General features: G+C 46.0%; 2 protein-coding genes across 4 annotated transcripts in view; both read left to right on the forward strand.

Annotated features, from left to right (window-relative positions):
• PolD1 (DNA polymerase delta 1, catalytic subunit) overlaps positions 1-7299 on the forward strand; it is a 79099-nt gene extending 71800 nt beyond the window's left edge. For both annotated transcript variants that reach the window (XM_077661463.1, XM_077661464.1), the window contains exon 20: positions 6143-7299. In XM_077661463.1, coding sequence (XP_077517589.1) covers positions 6143-6239 — 97 coding nt within the window. In that variant the 3' untranslated portion in view covers positions 6240-7299. The remainder of the gene's footprint in view (positions 1-6142) is intronic.
• A 6739-nt stretch (positions 7300-14038) lies between these two features.
• Positions 14039-16228, forward strand: part of LOC144128232 (uncharacterized) — a 29683-nt gene continuing 27493 nt past the window's right edge. For both annotated transcript variants that reach the window (XR_013313750.1, XM_077661471.1), the window contains exons 1-3: positions 14039-14239; positions 14565-14662; positions 15069-15213. Coding sequence is in view for 1 of the 2 variants with exons in the window: in XM_077661471.1 (XP_077517597.1) it covers positions 14572-14662; positions 15069-15213 (236 nt within the window). In the remaining variant the exon portion in view is untranslated. The remainder of the gene's footprint in view (positions 14240-14564; positions 14663-15068; positions 15214-16228) is intronic.

A 16228-nucleotide genomic window follows, 5' to 3' on the forward strand; every position in this document is an offset into this window, starting at 1 on the left:
CGGCAGCCACAACGTCACGGGCACACTTCCGGTAGCCGTGAAAATCGTCTGCTCGTGCCGCCGCGCGACCCTCTCGGGCAGAAGGGCAAGCGCGGGCCAAGGCATTGCCGTCGTGCATATGGTTTCAATTTTCCTCTGCTGCCTCCTTCTGTCGGGAGTTCCGGAGCCACTCGCACGGCTCTTCGTGGGCACGCATAGGGCTCGATGCCCATCGCGGCCGTAAAAGCGAGCAGTCTCACCTCGAGGTCCGGGTTCGTTACTGCTAACTACAACAGACGACAAGCAAAGAAACCCGACGCGCGCCGCAACCACTCCGCCAACGCTGCTGCTGGGGTGCTAGGAGCGGCAAACGGAAGTTGCAAAAGGAACGTCAGCGGATGACGTATTATTTGTGGGCAGGGCCCAGTCCCAGAGCTGTTTTCTTTATTTTTTTCTGGTGCACCGCGTGTACGAGTCGAGGGGGGAGAGGAGGAGCGTAATTTTTAATCGTCTATATCTTCGGTGTTACTGATGCTAGCTTAAAAATTCTTGCGTTGGGCTGACGAGTGATGAAATGCCTATCTCTCATCTGCTTTACGTAATCTCAATTAATTTATTGCTCAGTCCTTTTAATGCACGTTGGCCAGGAAATTTTATGAATTCATATTGTCCCGAAATTTGTATCAGCCACAATCATATCAAGGTTTTATACTGTACTGTATTTACTCATATGATGAACGTGCTTGCTTTTTTTTTTTTAATTTTGAGATATATGTTTGTTACACAAGGCAATACATTAGCCAGAATTGATGTTTCGGTGTGGCTATGTGAGTACATTTGTTATGCAAGTGAATATTGCATTGTTTTGTTCATTGGCACTGCCGCAAAGGTGGTGAGATGGGTCGGTCCATGGCCTCCTCTGTACTTTCTGTGCCTGCTACGTCGCGGACCAAGCAAGGCTCAAGTGGCACAGCGCCGCCAGTCATTGTCGTGGAGGCACCACTAATGTAGGCTGCAAATGTTTTCCGCACAGCTTGCCTGGCTTTGCAGCATACACGTTTGGAAACTGCTAAGAATACATGTTCCAAGCATGACGTTGTTTTTCTTAAGAGCTTGGGAGGACGGGCACAAATGCGATTCTCGCGAACTGAAAGCGCAGGTGTAGTTGAACTCCTGCAGTCTATTATCCTGTGTCTATTGCATAGACTAAGCTCAAAGGCACTGCAAACCATTGTGCAACGCATTTACGGCATGTAAAGATACATGAGAGCTCCCCGTTTCATCAGGGACTGAAAAAAAATGTGTAAAATGAAAGAAGGCACAGTTTGCGATGTCAGTGTGAACTCGCTGGGCCATAGCAAGTGCGGCTATTGCGCACCGTCGAGCAGCAGATCACTTTTTTCACACCCAAGCTGAAAGATTCAAAGAGAATTTTTTTTACAGCTAGAGGGAAAAAATGTCATGGGGAGCCACTTTTTATAGTTTCACATACTTTCTTGAAAAGGCTTCTGATGAAATGTCTTGTAGACATTACTTTTATCTGTGGCTGCAAAGGCATAGTTGACAAGGAGTGGCTTGATGAAACAGCAGGAATAGCTGCTTCTAGGAGTGTCTTCAGGGGCTTCTGAAGTGTTGGTCTCTCTTCAAGAGCTGTTTGAACAAAGCGCAGCAGGGCGTCCAAGACATGGAGCAACTTGTCAGAAGATTATACTGATCCACCTCGGCCCTAGTGCTAAGTCAGCTGCTGGAGTGTTTGGTCAATGGTTTGGATGTCGCTGTTCAGCAGTTGTCACATTCCTTGTGCTTCTTAACAACAAAGGCATTCACCTACATAGACAGTTGCTGCTAGCTGCACCGTTGGAAATCAATCTTGTCACACTTGGCAGCTTTAGGCCCTGAGCACATTGGTAGCTTGCACAAGGTGCTCAGCCGAGCCTTTACACAGTCTCGCTATGTAGCTGCAATGCCTGTCTTCAATTTTTTAAAGTCCAGACATCGCAGGGCTGACATCCAGCTGGTCATTGCAGCCTAGCGATCACCTCAATGTCCCAAAAAGTGATTCAATTGGACCACTACTGAACTTTCTTGTTCGTACAAAGCAGATCATTTCTGTTGAGAGAAGGTAGCGAACACAGTACACAGCGGAGTAAGTTGTGAGTAGGAGTGCCTGATATGTCTCTGTAGTTAAAAATCCTCGAGGGGATGTTGCACCTGTTCAATTCCCTTATATATACTTAGGAAATGTCGCTTCAAGCCATTCAAGGCAATCATCGTTTGGGTTGTCATAGTGCCTGACACTAGGAAAGCATTGCTGAACATGTTGCACTGTGTTACTGATGCTGCGCAAAATAAACCACCAATACGTGTTTCTAATGAACATTATTGTTGGTCCGGCATAACGCAAAAGATGGATGGCAGCTGTGGCCCGCGTGTTCCTTCAGAGCTTCCAGTGCTCAGCTAACATCAGGGGATAACACTTCCACCGCCTTTCTCGCATTCATCTTCTCTGTGTTGTTTGGGTGCACAGGTCTCGTGCTGAGATTCCACACTGGCTTGACAAGCCATGTTTTCTGCATTTCATACAGTTTTATTAGGCATGTAGAGGATATCTCACCAGCCTTGCCGAAGTCTCATGAAAGAAACTGTGACCGAATACTCTTGTTTATGTGACAGCAATCAAAACTTAGTAAAAGAAGTCTCTCGGAGTCACAAGGGTGCTGAATTCTGTACATCAAAAACCCACTACAGAGCTCTTTCATAGCACTCACAGTGACTTTATGATTTTCTGTGACTTGGCGTGCTATTCTGGACTCAATCTCTTCAACTTGTTCCATGGCATAAGCAAGCAACTTTGAGACAGCTGAGAGCCATTTAGACCTCTTATAAAAAAAAAAATGTGAAACTGGGATCCTGTAAGATGTGCACAGCCCGTTAATGACAAAGCAAAGTAAGGAGTTTGCTAGCACCACCTCACTCTCAGACTCATTCACTTTGCCCATGTCAACTCGGCCAAGAAAGCAGTCTTTCTGCTTGTTGTATAGAAGTTTAGGTTTTGCCCACGTCTCATCAACTATCAGTGTGCAAGTTCTCGACTGGGGTGCATCAAGCTTTTGTACTTCAGCTTTCAGTCTGGCTTGCATCAGATTGTTGATGCCCATCTCTCCAGAACTGCTCCCAATGTAGTTCTAAAGAGTGCTTCTGCTTGGCAGCTCAAGTAGCATCTCCCTCCTAGCATGTTCGTAGACACGTGACACAGTGTAATGCAGCAACGGACCGCACCTTCAGTCCGCGCTGGTTTCTTCCGCCTAAAGTTAACAGCTTGGTCCCATAAAAGCACAGCCGAAATATTTTGCTTGTTGGCAAATGTACTCCAGGTCACCAAGATGGCAATCATTTTTCATGCTGTCAAGCTCTTTTTTGTAGTGCCATTCTACCTGCTTTTTCAGGTCCCTTTCTTTCCGCTTCCATTTTGCTCTTTCGCTTGCAAGCAGGATGGACACTCCTGCATCCGCCTGTGTTGCTTGGTGCGAGACCCATGCATCAGTGCAAACTGGAGACTCGTCTAATTCCCTTTCCATCTCAGCCATGACCTGCTCCACTTCTTCTGGAAGAGAATGTTGGCAATGGGCTGGACACTTGACAGCTGTCTGCTAGCATTTCTTCAGCATCCATGTTTCTTTGCCACCTTTTTTCGTTTTCTTGTCAGCTCATTTTCCTTATCCCGAGCTCGCACAAGAGCTCCCTTCCTGATGCTTTCTGTAGCCCTCTCCTTCACTGCCGGTGGTCTCATGTAGGGGGGTATTCGGGAAACAAGGAGGGCACAGCACCTTTCTTGAGGCAGCACCGTTTGCCTTCTGCAGAATCCGTCTCTTTGAAGTACCGCCTGCTGCACACTCTATAATAGTTCGAGATGGTGTTTGGCACCCAGTCATCTCTTCATATGGCTTTTGTCCACTGGCATTTATCCACCGGAACTTCATGGAGTGAGATGCCAGGAAGTTTGCTCTTTCCGTTTGAGTGGCAACATGGCACACACCAGTATGCCACTGAGCCCTGTAAAGCATTGAAAGACTGCCACATGACCACATGAATTCATCGAATGCAAGCACAAAAACAGATTTTCTTTTAAAGAGCTTTTGGCTTCATTGAACAATCAATATAGACTAAAGCAGTACATGTTGTCACTTTTCAGACCAGACGAAAGACATTCTGGCGTTGAGAAGCATGTGCAAAGGTGTCACTGTCGACACTGAAGTGGATGAAAACAATGGAAGTGTGGCACCGACCGAAGAAAAGTTCAATGCTGTTTGGCTGGTAACGTTCGCGGAAATTCAGAAAAGCGGTATAGTTGTATAAAGGTCAGGCTTGTCCTCACTTACTAGGAAGACTTAACACCTCACTATAGCATTTTTTCATACATGGACAGTCACAGACAGTGTAATATAAACCACGCTTTTGTACAAAAGTTCCACCTTTCTCCTTGCATTGCGTAACATAAATACAAACCTTGACTGCCTTTATGCACAAGTTCACATGAAGCATTTACTTGCTTAAGTATCAAATATCCGTTTAAGTTTCACTTCCAACCCGTCAGAAGATTTTCACCACTGAAGTATGGTCCATAATGCAATCGAGCGCGGATATTTCAAAATATTGGCTATGTCGAACACACAGGTTATCCCTTTGTAAATCTTATGTAAAATGTTTGGGAAAGTCGCGCTTCATATCGAGCTACCATTCCGCCAGCCGATCAATATATAAAACTGCACAGCGCCCCTACAAGTGGCGCTTCTAACGGTGCTTAGCACATTCCGCACGCAAATCGGGTCAGCTGCACGGCTTGGTCACCTGTTGGCAGCACTAGCTCTCTGAAACTCCGTAAAAAGGTGAACATGGAGTGTGCCTGAGGGTGACCTTTGGTCTCTTGTAATCATTTTCCATGCCACGTCGCTGCCATGGGATGAAGCCAATCTAAAGCCTAGCGGTGGCCCGGTAATCTCCGCTGCCGAAAGTGTGTAGAAACCAACAGTACTTTAATTTTAATGCACGATTATTATACTTATAGTGTTGTGTTAACAGGATTGGACATCTTGTGATAGGCTGAGGCTATTTCCAAAGCAGCATCCACAGCGGCTTTGATGCAGAGTAGGTCAGACCTCGTAACGCCTAGCAAGCAGGGCACTGGCAGGATACCAGCGGGTGGCACATTGTTACAAGAATCACATCACAAGCTCGGATGAAATATATTCTTTCTTCTAGATAGCAGATAAACTTATCTATTGCATTTTTTTATGTATATCGAATTACTTCACTCCTTTTCAAGTTCATTATATCCGGATTAGAATGTACTCTGTCCACAATCATGTGTATACATGTACAGTCAAGCCTTGTTAATATGGACACTTTGTTTCATAAACTAACAAATATTCTGAAAAAAAAAAAAAAACACTTTACGATTACGGACTGTTTCTCTGCATAGTGGCAGGCAGTGAAGTGGAATGCGGGCTATCTCCAGTTGGATTATTCGGGTCTCTATTATTTCTTAAATTGTGCTGTGCAGGTTTTAGCACGTTTGAAGCACCTAGTGGCCCATGAGACATGTGATAGTGCCTATTGGTGTGAAGTATCTCCTACAACGGCTGTTCACATCCCAAGAACTCTGCACTCACTGGGCTGACAGCTGCTGAATGTGGTTTTCAAGATAACGCCCAGAAATAATTTTTTTTGCAACCATTCATGCAATGCAGCAAATGGTAAGGTGCGTTGACCGGGCACCTGGCCGCTGTAAACCATGAAACCACATAGCACAAAAGAAAAAACAGCATTTACACTTTCACACTGCCTTTCGCTGGTGTTCTGCGCTTTTACAAGGGGTGGAACATCTGGCAGAGGCACCTGGGATTTTGTTCTCATCGCTACCCATATTAATGGGACAAAAATACATGGGTCCCAATGGGTTCCATACATTTTCACTCTGTCCGCTGTACGCACAGCTGGTTTCCATATTAACAAGGCATAAATGCATTGAAAAAGTTTGGTCCCAGAAAAATTGTCCATAATTCGAGTATAGTCCATGTTAACGGCAGTCGTGTTAATGGGGCACGACACCAGGACATTCCGTCACCATCTCCTGAAGAGTGCATCTTTATGTGTGTCTTTGCAGCCGTGACTGCCCCATCTTCTACATGCGCAAGAAAGTGCAGAAAGATCTTGCCGATCAGGAGAAGGTGGTTCAACGCTTTGGACCCTGCGACTGGTGATAGCAACCAGGGGCCGCAATGGCTTCGAGCTCCTGACGGTGTCCTGCAGTGCAGTGTGACGATGGCCATCTCTGCTTGTGATGCGCCCTCTTGGTGTCTGCACATACATTTTTGGCTGCAGCCCGCGTGACAGCCACGTTGGTGTCATCGTCCTCTGAGACTGCGTCTTCTCCGGCCTGCATAATGTCACCAGCAGTGTGGTTACTATACATTGCAAGGAAAATTTGCTGCAAGTGACCATTTGTTGTGCCTCCTAAGAAAGAACATTCTCCTATGCATTTTAGTCTGCCAGACCCTGCCTCAGTGTGTGTGTGTGTGTATGTGCGCATGCATGTGCTAGCATATTTCAGTTCCATGTTATTGAGAATTGTGAAATTGTAAACATTTTATTACGAATTGTAAAGTCATAGACATTTTATTACTTTGCATGTCCTATGCTCCTGAAAGGCACATTGTGTAGACGTGATAACTGGGAATGTTAAATGTGTGTGCGAGTTTGTTTCATTAGTAGCACATTGTCGATTACAATGGCGTCCTTTTATTCATGGTTTTAAAGCAAGGGTGTGAAGGGGATTGGCATCAAGCCAAATGTTTTCACCACACCCTTACAGAAAAACAGCACAGATCATGAAGCAGCTGCTATACAGGCTGCTCCATGACCACATATGTGAAAAACATCTGATTCAGATTGGTATGGTTGTGTAAATTTGAAGCAGTCAAAGTAGTGTGTCCATATAGCCAAGACGCTAATAAGACAGGTATTTGTGCTTCACCTTGCAGAGCTGACTTGCATAACTTGGGTGTTTACTTGAGCTGCTTAAGGCTTTGCATTTGGAGTGCTCTATTTCTTATACTGGTGAAACCTGTTTCTTGAACACCTGTTCAAACATATGTAAATATGACATATGCTGGTGTACACATTCATTTAGCATTTAGAGATCGTAAATTTGCTAATGTTGTTTCTGTTACCTGCGTCTCCGAAGTGTATAAAACTGTCAAGGTTAAAAAAGGTGCTGTATCATGATAGATTATTAAAAAGTATCGGATTTCACTAGTGCTACATGCTGCTTGTTCACTCAATATCTGTTTAAAATTAAGCACGTGCCAGTACTTTTAGAACTGTCTGAATTGTCTGACAATGCTGCAGGAAGTGGTTTGGCTGGTCCGTTTGAGAGCACATCCAAGGGGTGCACCACTGCACGCGTTTTTGGTCATTCGCAGTTCACATACACCATGGCAGAAGTAGTCCCTTTCAAATTTTATGGCATTTGTTTTTGCACCTTTTGTACTGAGCACACACTTGTTGCAAAACTGTGCTTCATGGAACCTGTTGAAGTTCATCTAATAAGAAATCCACGACCCTGGTAGGACTACTGGCTTCGCCAGTTTCTCAGAGGCAAAATAAGTCTTGCTGGTACACCTGCGACCAACAGCTTCAGCTGGCTGGTATAACTGGCCTTAGAAGTGCCACACATAGCAAGTGAAACACACACTGCCATGCATTGTTTGAGATTGTGCCGCTTCGTGAACCTTGATTCTGTTTGCTTTATCACTTGCCACATAGGGCACAAATTACGATGGAAACGCGATTGTGTCTTCGTTTAGGCGACAACCTGCATTTTATGATGAATTGCATGGGCCCAGTGAACTCCCATAGAGATACCAATGCATTAAAAGTCTAGATTATGCGACGCAAAATTATGCGCACCCCGTTTCACACGACAGCCTGCAGGAACCATGCTTTGCAAAACTTCGAAAGTTAGCTTTGCTGCATGGCAAAACCCCGTTAACATGGTGGTGCTGCCCGTCCTTGGGGTAGAAGCTGGGTGCAGTGTTTTTAAACCCTGACTAAAGTTGGCTGGGACACCCTCTATATAGCCAGTTATTGGGATGTGTGCAAATATTCAATTTTTGGTTACACAGCAATTATGAATTATAAAACCTTGTAGCAAATTGAATAGCTTCAAATGTGAATGCAGGTCTTTTAAATTAAAAAGCAGCTATCAAAATAAATGGCTATGTTCTATCTCGTGCGCGTAGAAGTCGTCAACGTCGACATCCAGCATCCACAATCACATCACCGCCCCGAGCACATATGTAGCAGTTGTGTCTCGCGCTAACTTCGTCATTATGAAGTAAGGCACGTGGTCGCAGCAACGCTTTGAAATGTCGCTCAACATAACAGTGAAACGACTGTATCGCGCGACACTCTGTGCTCCTGTGCGTTAGCAGCCGCTGCAGTTATGATAAAGATGCCAGCGGCAACCTGGCCCATCAGTCGCTTTGCAGGAGGGCCGTGGACGCAACTAAAGCGGACCAGTGTGCTGCTCTGAACGCTGCTTGTCTGCAGAGGCCAGAGCCACTAACTTGTCGCAGGACGAACGTTCTATGAATGATCTCCTTACCGCAGTGCTTGCTCCCTATAACAGCTTTTATGCAATAGCATATTCAGCCTATTCGATCGAAAATCTGTCACCGTGATCTAGGATTGACGGGAAGGCAAGGAAGGTCCCAGAAACGTAACAGAAATATCCCCAAAAGTTTCAAATGAAAAAAAAATTTGCTGGCATTGGAATTCGAACCCCAGCCCTCTGCATGCTGGGCGGGCATGCAACACATATTCGTTGTTGGTTCAAACATATAAAGCGGCACCAAGTGGACGCATTGTGATGTGTATGGCAGTAAACTGTGTTAAGAACGTGTACGGATGTTATATATAGTAATTAAAAAATAAAAAAGATAGAAAAGGTGCCATCGCGTCTTCTCTTAAAGGGAAGCTGAAGCACTTTTGGAAAAAATTGAGTTCCATGCGGCATTTTATAGTTTTTAGTCCGCTGAAAAATTATATCGCATTTGAAAAGGGCGGGAATGAACGCAAAAAGCTGTTTTTTGGAAGAAAACGGACCCCAGCGTCTCAGGGCGCCGAGCGAACGCCGCGAATGGCCGGGATCGTCGTGACGTCATCTACGGGGATCTCCGCCCAGCACCGACTGTGTTGCTGCATAGCGCGTTTCTTCAGCTGGCTTGAGGACTGCGTTTTGCAAATTATGGATCTGTCGTTCACCAAAGCGCGGGCCGAAAAGCAGCAAGCAAAGCAGGACGGCCGGCAGACTACCCGTGAATGGCGTCACTTCCGCCAGATCCATCCCCCCATTCGGCGCTTCCGGAAGCGAAGAGGGCATGTCGGCGGCGGGTTTTTAACAAGCGATTGCAGCTCATTTTGCGAACAGAATCTAGAAAAAATTTACGCACATGATTTTCAAAGTCCCTTTTTCCCAACCACAGCGTTTCATGCAACTTGAAAACCGTTTCAGCTTCCCTTTAAGGCAAAGCTTAAGTGTCCTCCTAATCTTTTGCTGTAAAAATCTGTCAAGTGTTTGCGGTCTGCTGTGTAATGGTACTGAGGCGCTAAACTTGGCGAAGGCTGTCGCTGTAGTTCCCTAGTTATAACCGCGCATTTAAAAAAGTTATGAAAGTTGCGGTAATGTTACATGTTGTATTGGAACATTGTGTTAAAAATTAACTAATAAGTTACAAGTTGTATAATAAAATTTTAAACGTTCAAATTAAAGATTTCATTAATGCTGTAATACAAATGCTATAATATTAAAGATTGACAAGTAATGTTAGTGTTGTATCATAAACATTTTATTTTAATGCTTGAACTTATATTTGTTCTACATGTTACAATGTTTAAATTTCATATTTAACAGCTGGCAATTCTACCTCTGCATGTCTGTACACAGCCGCCACCGCACCACTTGCGCATAACGTAAGGTGCCTCGACGACGGCGGTGCACTACATTGAGGCACCCTAGCATCGCCAATGCAGAAGCGGAGGTCTGTTTGCGGTGGCATGCGCACCCACGCTCTGCCTCCTCGCAGTCGTGCCATGCTCCGCTCCGTTGGTGGGCGGTGCTGTGAAATGGGCTGCGCGCAATTATTGTCCGCATCAGCCTCGTCACTTCTTGGTATAAGCTGTCTGCTTATACAATACAAAATAGTCTCGGTCAGTTCCTTCTGAAGAAAACGACGCAACTGGTGGAAATGCTTCGTCTGCTGCTGCTGCTGAACGAGCTGCCCGAGCAGAGGCTCAGCAGGGTCCTCTCAGCGACGGCGCTGACAGGACCCTGTCTTTCATGCCACCGAAGCAGATAGAGCTGAACTCAAATTTCCCATTAGGGAGTACCATAACCATTCTCAGAATTTTTTTAGTGTCAAGTATCGATAAATTACGCGACTCATTAAATATGTAACTTCAATACCGATACTCTGATACTTTCATTTACAGCAAGCGATAGATTGTATCGAGGACATATTTGGTCACCTGATCCGTGCACGTGAAGGAACAAATAAAGAAGTGACGAAAAGGGCAGAGATGTGTATATAAAAAAAATATTTTGTGCTGTCTTCTGAGTTTCGCAACTTGTGCAGCATAGCACAAACATTGCCTCCACACTGCTCTGCTTTATCAGTAGTCTGCAGTGCAGCAAAGAACTGCTGATAGTTTTTTTTTTGCACTTCTGAGAATGCTGTTCATCTAGCTGGGGATGCCTTGGCTTATAGGAAAATATAGTGGGTGCATGCTAGCACTGGTATTCAAGCTTTGTAAACCTCGCACACGATTTATGTGCTCTACCACTCTGCCATCTCCGAGGCCGGGATGTGCATTCCAAATTAGACCTGTTAAAAAATTACGGAGGTCACATACATTTGAACCTCTTTGTAATGAAGCTGAAGGTGCCCGGCGATTACTTCGTTATAGCCCTAGTTGACTGAGCTTCCAAGGGGAATAGTCATTTCGTTATCAACCACTTCATTATAACGAGGTTCTACTGTCTAAGACTACTTACATATGATTTGAATGAGAAAGCATGTTTATTTTGTTTTTATTCTAAAATTGTTTTCTCTCCAATTACACATCTACTCTTTAGCACACAGTTGTAAGGCAACGCATATACACGGTTTTGTCTTTTACAAACAAGCACGGGTGCATGATTCTATACTCCCCGTAAGGGGGACTATGCTCGTCTTGCAATCTGAAAGTCCTGTGCTCAATTATATATATATATATTTTTTATACTGTGATAACGCCATCTGGGATGTTTGGGACCACTGCTGCTGGTCACCGCGCAGTGCCGGGTAATTTGCGAGCCATATGAATCTTTGCAAATTCCAACTGTTTTGAGACGTTCGAATCAGTCTTTAAATGGAATTACCCCGTTTCATATTCTTGCAGTTTTTAACAGCAGCCCATGCAGTCTTCGAAATCAAGCTGAAGCAACAATCAAGCAGTAGCCAATAACCGACATTGTGCAAGACATGAGGCTGCAGTGAGTCAGAAATATATTGGCTTGTAAATTATTTCGGGCTGGCAGCTGCTTTGAAGTTTCATTAGTGTCTTTGCAAAAAAGGGTCAATGTTTATGAAGTGGTACGCATCTATGCATAGCATTTCTCCTGTGACATTTCTTAATATTATCGACACCCAACTTTTGGGTGCATGTTTTCTTTGTAATGATGCGGAAGGTATTGTTATACATGTATTACCACGTGGTATTATCCTACGACCGCCAAATAATTTATAAATCGAATTTTGCTGCTTCGGTTCTAATTTTAACGAACGTTACTGTCTGTGACTTCATTTCCATCGGGCGAGGAAGATGTCGAAACGCCTCCTCTCTGGGCTGTTGCAAACCTGTTGCTCTGTCACCTCCACCGCACCAGCGCGGTGTGCACACAGCAGCCCAGCGAGCATTGTGTCGACGGCTAGGGAGCCCTCATTAGGAAGGTCCGTACCTCACGCGAGACATGAAAAAACTGCTATAAAATCGCTGCGTGGTCGTTTTAATAAAAGCCGGAATGACAACAAATGTAGACGCAGAGATGATTTGCAGTTTTTTTCACTACTCGCATAGCCTATATATAATATAGTTGGTTTTTGGGGAAAGGAAATGGCGCAGTATCTGCCTCATCTTTCATTGGACACCTGAACCACGCCGTAAGGGAAGGGATAAAGGAGGGAGTGAAAGAAGAGGTGCCGTAGTGGAGGGCTCCCAAATAATTCCTCCCACCTGGGGGATCTTTAACGTGCACTGGCATCGCACAGCACACGGGCGCCTTAGCATTTCGCCTCCATCGAAACGCAGCCGCCGCGGTCGGCTTCGAACCCGGGAACTTCGGATCAGTAGCCGAGCGCTCTAACCACTGAGCCACCGCGACGGGTGACGGGTGCACGCTTTGACGTTACAATCACCCGCCGCCGTGGCTCAGTGGTGAGGGCGCTAGGCTACTGATCCGCAGTTCCCAGGTTCGCCCGACCGGGGCGGCTGCGTTTCTATGGGGGCGAAACGCTAAGCGCCCGTGTGCTGTGCGATGTCAGTGCACGTTAAACATCCCCAGGTGGTAGAAATTATTCCGGAGCCCTCCAATACGGCACCTCTTTCTTCTTTCACTCCCTCCTTTATCCCTTACCTTACGGCGTGGTTCAGGTGTCCAACGACACATGAGACATACTGCGCTATTTCCTTTCCCCCAAAACCAATTATTATTATTATTATTACAATCATCGTTCTGCTGTTGAAACCGAAATAACATGGCAGAAAAGTATGGTTGTGAAATATTTTGTAATAAAAATAATTAGTTTGGGGGGAGAAAGGAAATGGCGCAGTATCTGTCTCATATATCGTTGGACACCTGAACCGCGCCGTAAGGGAAGAGTAAAGGAGGGAGTGAAAGAAGAAAGGAAGAAGAGGTGCCGTATTGGAGGGCTCCGGAATAATTTCGACCACCTGGGGATCTTTAACGTGCACTGGCATCGCACAGCACACGGGCGCCTTAGCGTTTCGCCTCCATCGAAACGCAACCGCCGCGGTCGGCTTCGAACCCGGGAACTCCGGATCAGTAGCCGAGCGCTCTAACCACTGAGCCACCGCGACTGGTGACGGGTGCACGCTTTGACGTTACAATCATCACCCGCCGCGGTGGCTCAGTGGTTAGGGCGCTCGGCTACTGATCCGGAGTTCCCGGGTTCGAACCCGGCCGCTGCGGCTGCGTTTTTATGGAGGCAAAACGCTAAGGCGCCCGTATGCTGTGCGATGTCAGTGCACGTTAAAGATCCCCAGGTGGTCGAAATTATTCCGGAGCCCTCCACTACGGCACCTCTTTCTTTCTTCTTTCACTCTCTCCTTTATCCCTTCCCTTACGGCGCGGTTCAAGTGTCCAACGATATATGAGACAGATACTGCGCTATTTCCTTTCCCCAAAAAACCGACCAACCAATTTTATGGAGGAAAAACGCTGAGGCGCCCGTGTGCTGTTCGATGTCAGTGCACGTTAAAGATCCCCAGGTGTTCGAAATTATTCCGGAGCCCTCCACTACGGCGCCTCTTTCTTCCTTCACTCCCTCCTTTATCCCTTCCCTTAATTACGGCGCTGTTCAGGTGTCCAACGATATATGAGACAGATACTGCGGCATTCCATTTCCCCCAAAACCAATTATTATTATTATTATTACTGTATGCAGAAGCAGAGGAAATGCATTTACGCGCATAGGTATGCGAGTGACAAATTATATTAGAAGAGAAACACGAACATGCGATGCGTATTTTCTCGCTCTAAAAGCAGCATGTAAAAGATACGAATTAAGACTTTATCTACAAGCGCAGTTATCAATACCGGCTCCAAAGCTTGTTACTGTGAGCGCAAATAATTTTCATTTCCCGCATTTTGTCGGCCTCGTTTTTTCCGTCCATCTTCCTCCCTTCGAAACTGCCCGCCTGCCGTGCAGCGGCGAGAAAGTGAAGTGACGGCCGATGGAGCCGTTGAGGATGCGGCGGTTCATATGAACCTCCGTCGTTTGATTAGAGCGCGTGTAATGGGCCCTGCTCCGCCGCCGAAATCGTTTCGGCCCTCTTCTTAATTGCGGGCTTTTGCTTGGCACCGACCCTCAGCCCCCTTATTTGCCACACGCGTTTCTTTATTCAAGAGCTAGAGTGTTCGGTGAGTGCCACTCGCTTCACCGCTACTCGCATAGCGGCTACCTTGGTTGTCGCATATTTTCACATTTCGATTCACTTGTAGTAGCAGGGTGCGTACAGGGGAGCTGGATGGCTACCTTTGGCTAGGGTGTGGAGGTTCATTTTCGCGTTTGCATTTGTATTGGCGCATGCGACTGTCGCCGTAGTTGCACAAAGATATTTCACGCCGATAGCTCGGAGTGTCTTGCTTCGCCACCAAGCAGAGTGTAGCTGCTGCTGTTCTCTGCATGCTCCATCGCCTTCGCGGATCTCGCATTCGTGTACCCCTTTGTTTGCTTGCTTTCCAGAGCCACCATGGAGCCAGACTACCCGAAGCTTTCCTTGGTCGCCCAGTTGGACGATATCTGCAGGCGCTGTTCAGCGTACACAGACACGGCAGACGAAGGTGCGAGAGCCATTTTTCGAACTTGTCTCCTAACTGCCCACAGGACGGTGCGCAAAACTGCAGTATTGCGTAGTCTGCTGGCATATATGCGTCTTCGAAGTTCTGTTTGCGGGGTCAGTTTGATATTTGCTCGCGTCACGTCATGTGTGCACTTTAGTCTCGAAGAGTCATTCTCATGGGGGAAAAAAAGCAACCGGAGTTCATGTCTTAATGCAACAAATTTCGTGTCAGATTTTTTTTCAAGGCAGCAAATTGACGCGTCAGTTGCATGGGAAATTCTGTTGGGTCATGAGCATCTGTAAATTTTCCGATAAGAGCAATAAATTCGTCATGATATGCAAGTGACTGCATCGTTCGATGCAGGTGCAGGCTGTTAGCTCTAAAGGTCATGCTGCGTATTTTCCAGAACTGCTTCTGGAGTTTGTGCGCAGTCAGGAGGAATGTCGAAAACGTTGGCATGCCGCTGTCATTGAGAATGCAGCTTCGAAGAAGCTTATCACCTCTCTGACTACAGCAAAAAAAGAACTGGAGCAAAAGTATGCAAATGTCAGGTAAGTTCTGCCATATTCTGCTTTCGGTGAGGCTGTGCTTAAAGCTGCTAGCTCCAGGCCCAATGGAGATAGTCATGTATAGCTGAATTCTATCAATCAAGTTACAAAGATACAGTTCTTGTAGGTTGTCAGACATGGTGATCTCGGTGGCTTAATAACTGATGCCTTGCTGCTAATTTTGGAAGGCAGTATAGTCTTGACCTGAGTCGCAGCAACTGTGTAGCAGAGAAACCCATTGCTGTCATGTACAGAGTGTGCTCATTTGTTTAAGTCATGAGGGTAACCGGCTCTGTTCACTTGGGCTTGTTTAGCCTCTCCGGTTTTAATCAACTAATTGGGACTTTGAGCGGGCTAATGCATCATTATTTCAGAATTTTTTGGTTTGAAGTTGGTGCTCGTGTGTCTCTTGACTGTCTCATGTCATCATGTTGAGTTTTGCAGTAATCATGTACTCTGCAACTAGGTTTCAGAAAGAAAGGCTGGAATGGATGTGCATTCTTTGTTTCTTCCGCTTTCCAAATTTGGCACTTGCCCACCCAGTTTGCTTCTTTGATTCTGCTTCCTGTTTTACTCAGTTCACCTCCTTTAGTTCATCTCCTGTCCTGAAATGCTAATCTTACCTCTGATTAGAAACCGATTAGATTGTGTGCACCAAGCGTGGATGCTAGCACACTGCAGCAACTCTCAGTTGTCCGAATTGTCAGCTAAAGAAATGGAACAGACCCTAGAGATGACACACTGGACAGTGCTTACAAGTGAATTGAGAGAAACGGGTAGTTGCAATACATACTACACCAAGATTTCTCAAGAAAAAAAAAGTGTGTAATGGGACCGACTGGGAGGAGTTCAAGCAGCGCAGAGAAGAGGTAGACGAAGTACAGCTGTGATTTTTGAGTGACGCCTGTGAGTGTGTCCGTCGTGCCGCCCTCCGACCAACGCCTACCGACCTGCGATTCGAATAAACGCCTTTACACTTGGTGGAGGTGCCTCGGTTACCATCTCGGTCCTCATCCTG

This window comes from Amblyomma americanum, chromosome 4 (genome assembly GCF_052857255.1).
Source record: "Amblyomma americanum isolate KBUSLIRL-KWMA chromosome 4, ASM5285725v1, whole genome shotgun sequence".
Taxonomy (NCBI): Eukaryota; Metazoa; Arthropoda; class Arachnida; order Ixodida; family Ixodidae; genus Amblyomma; species Amblyomma americanum.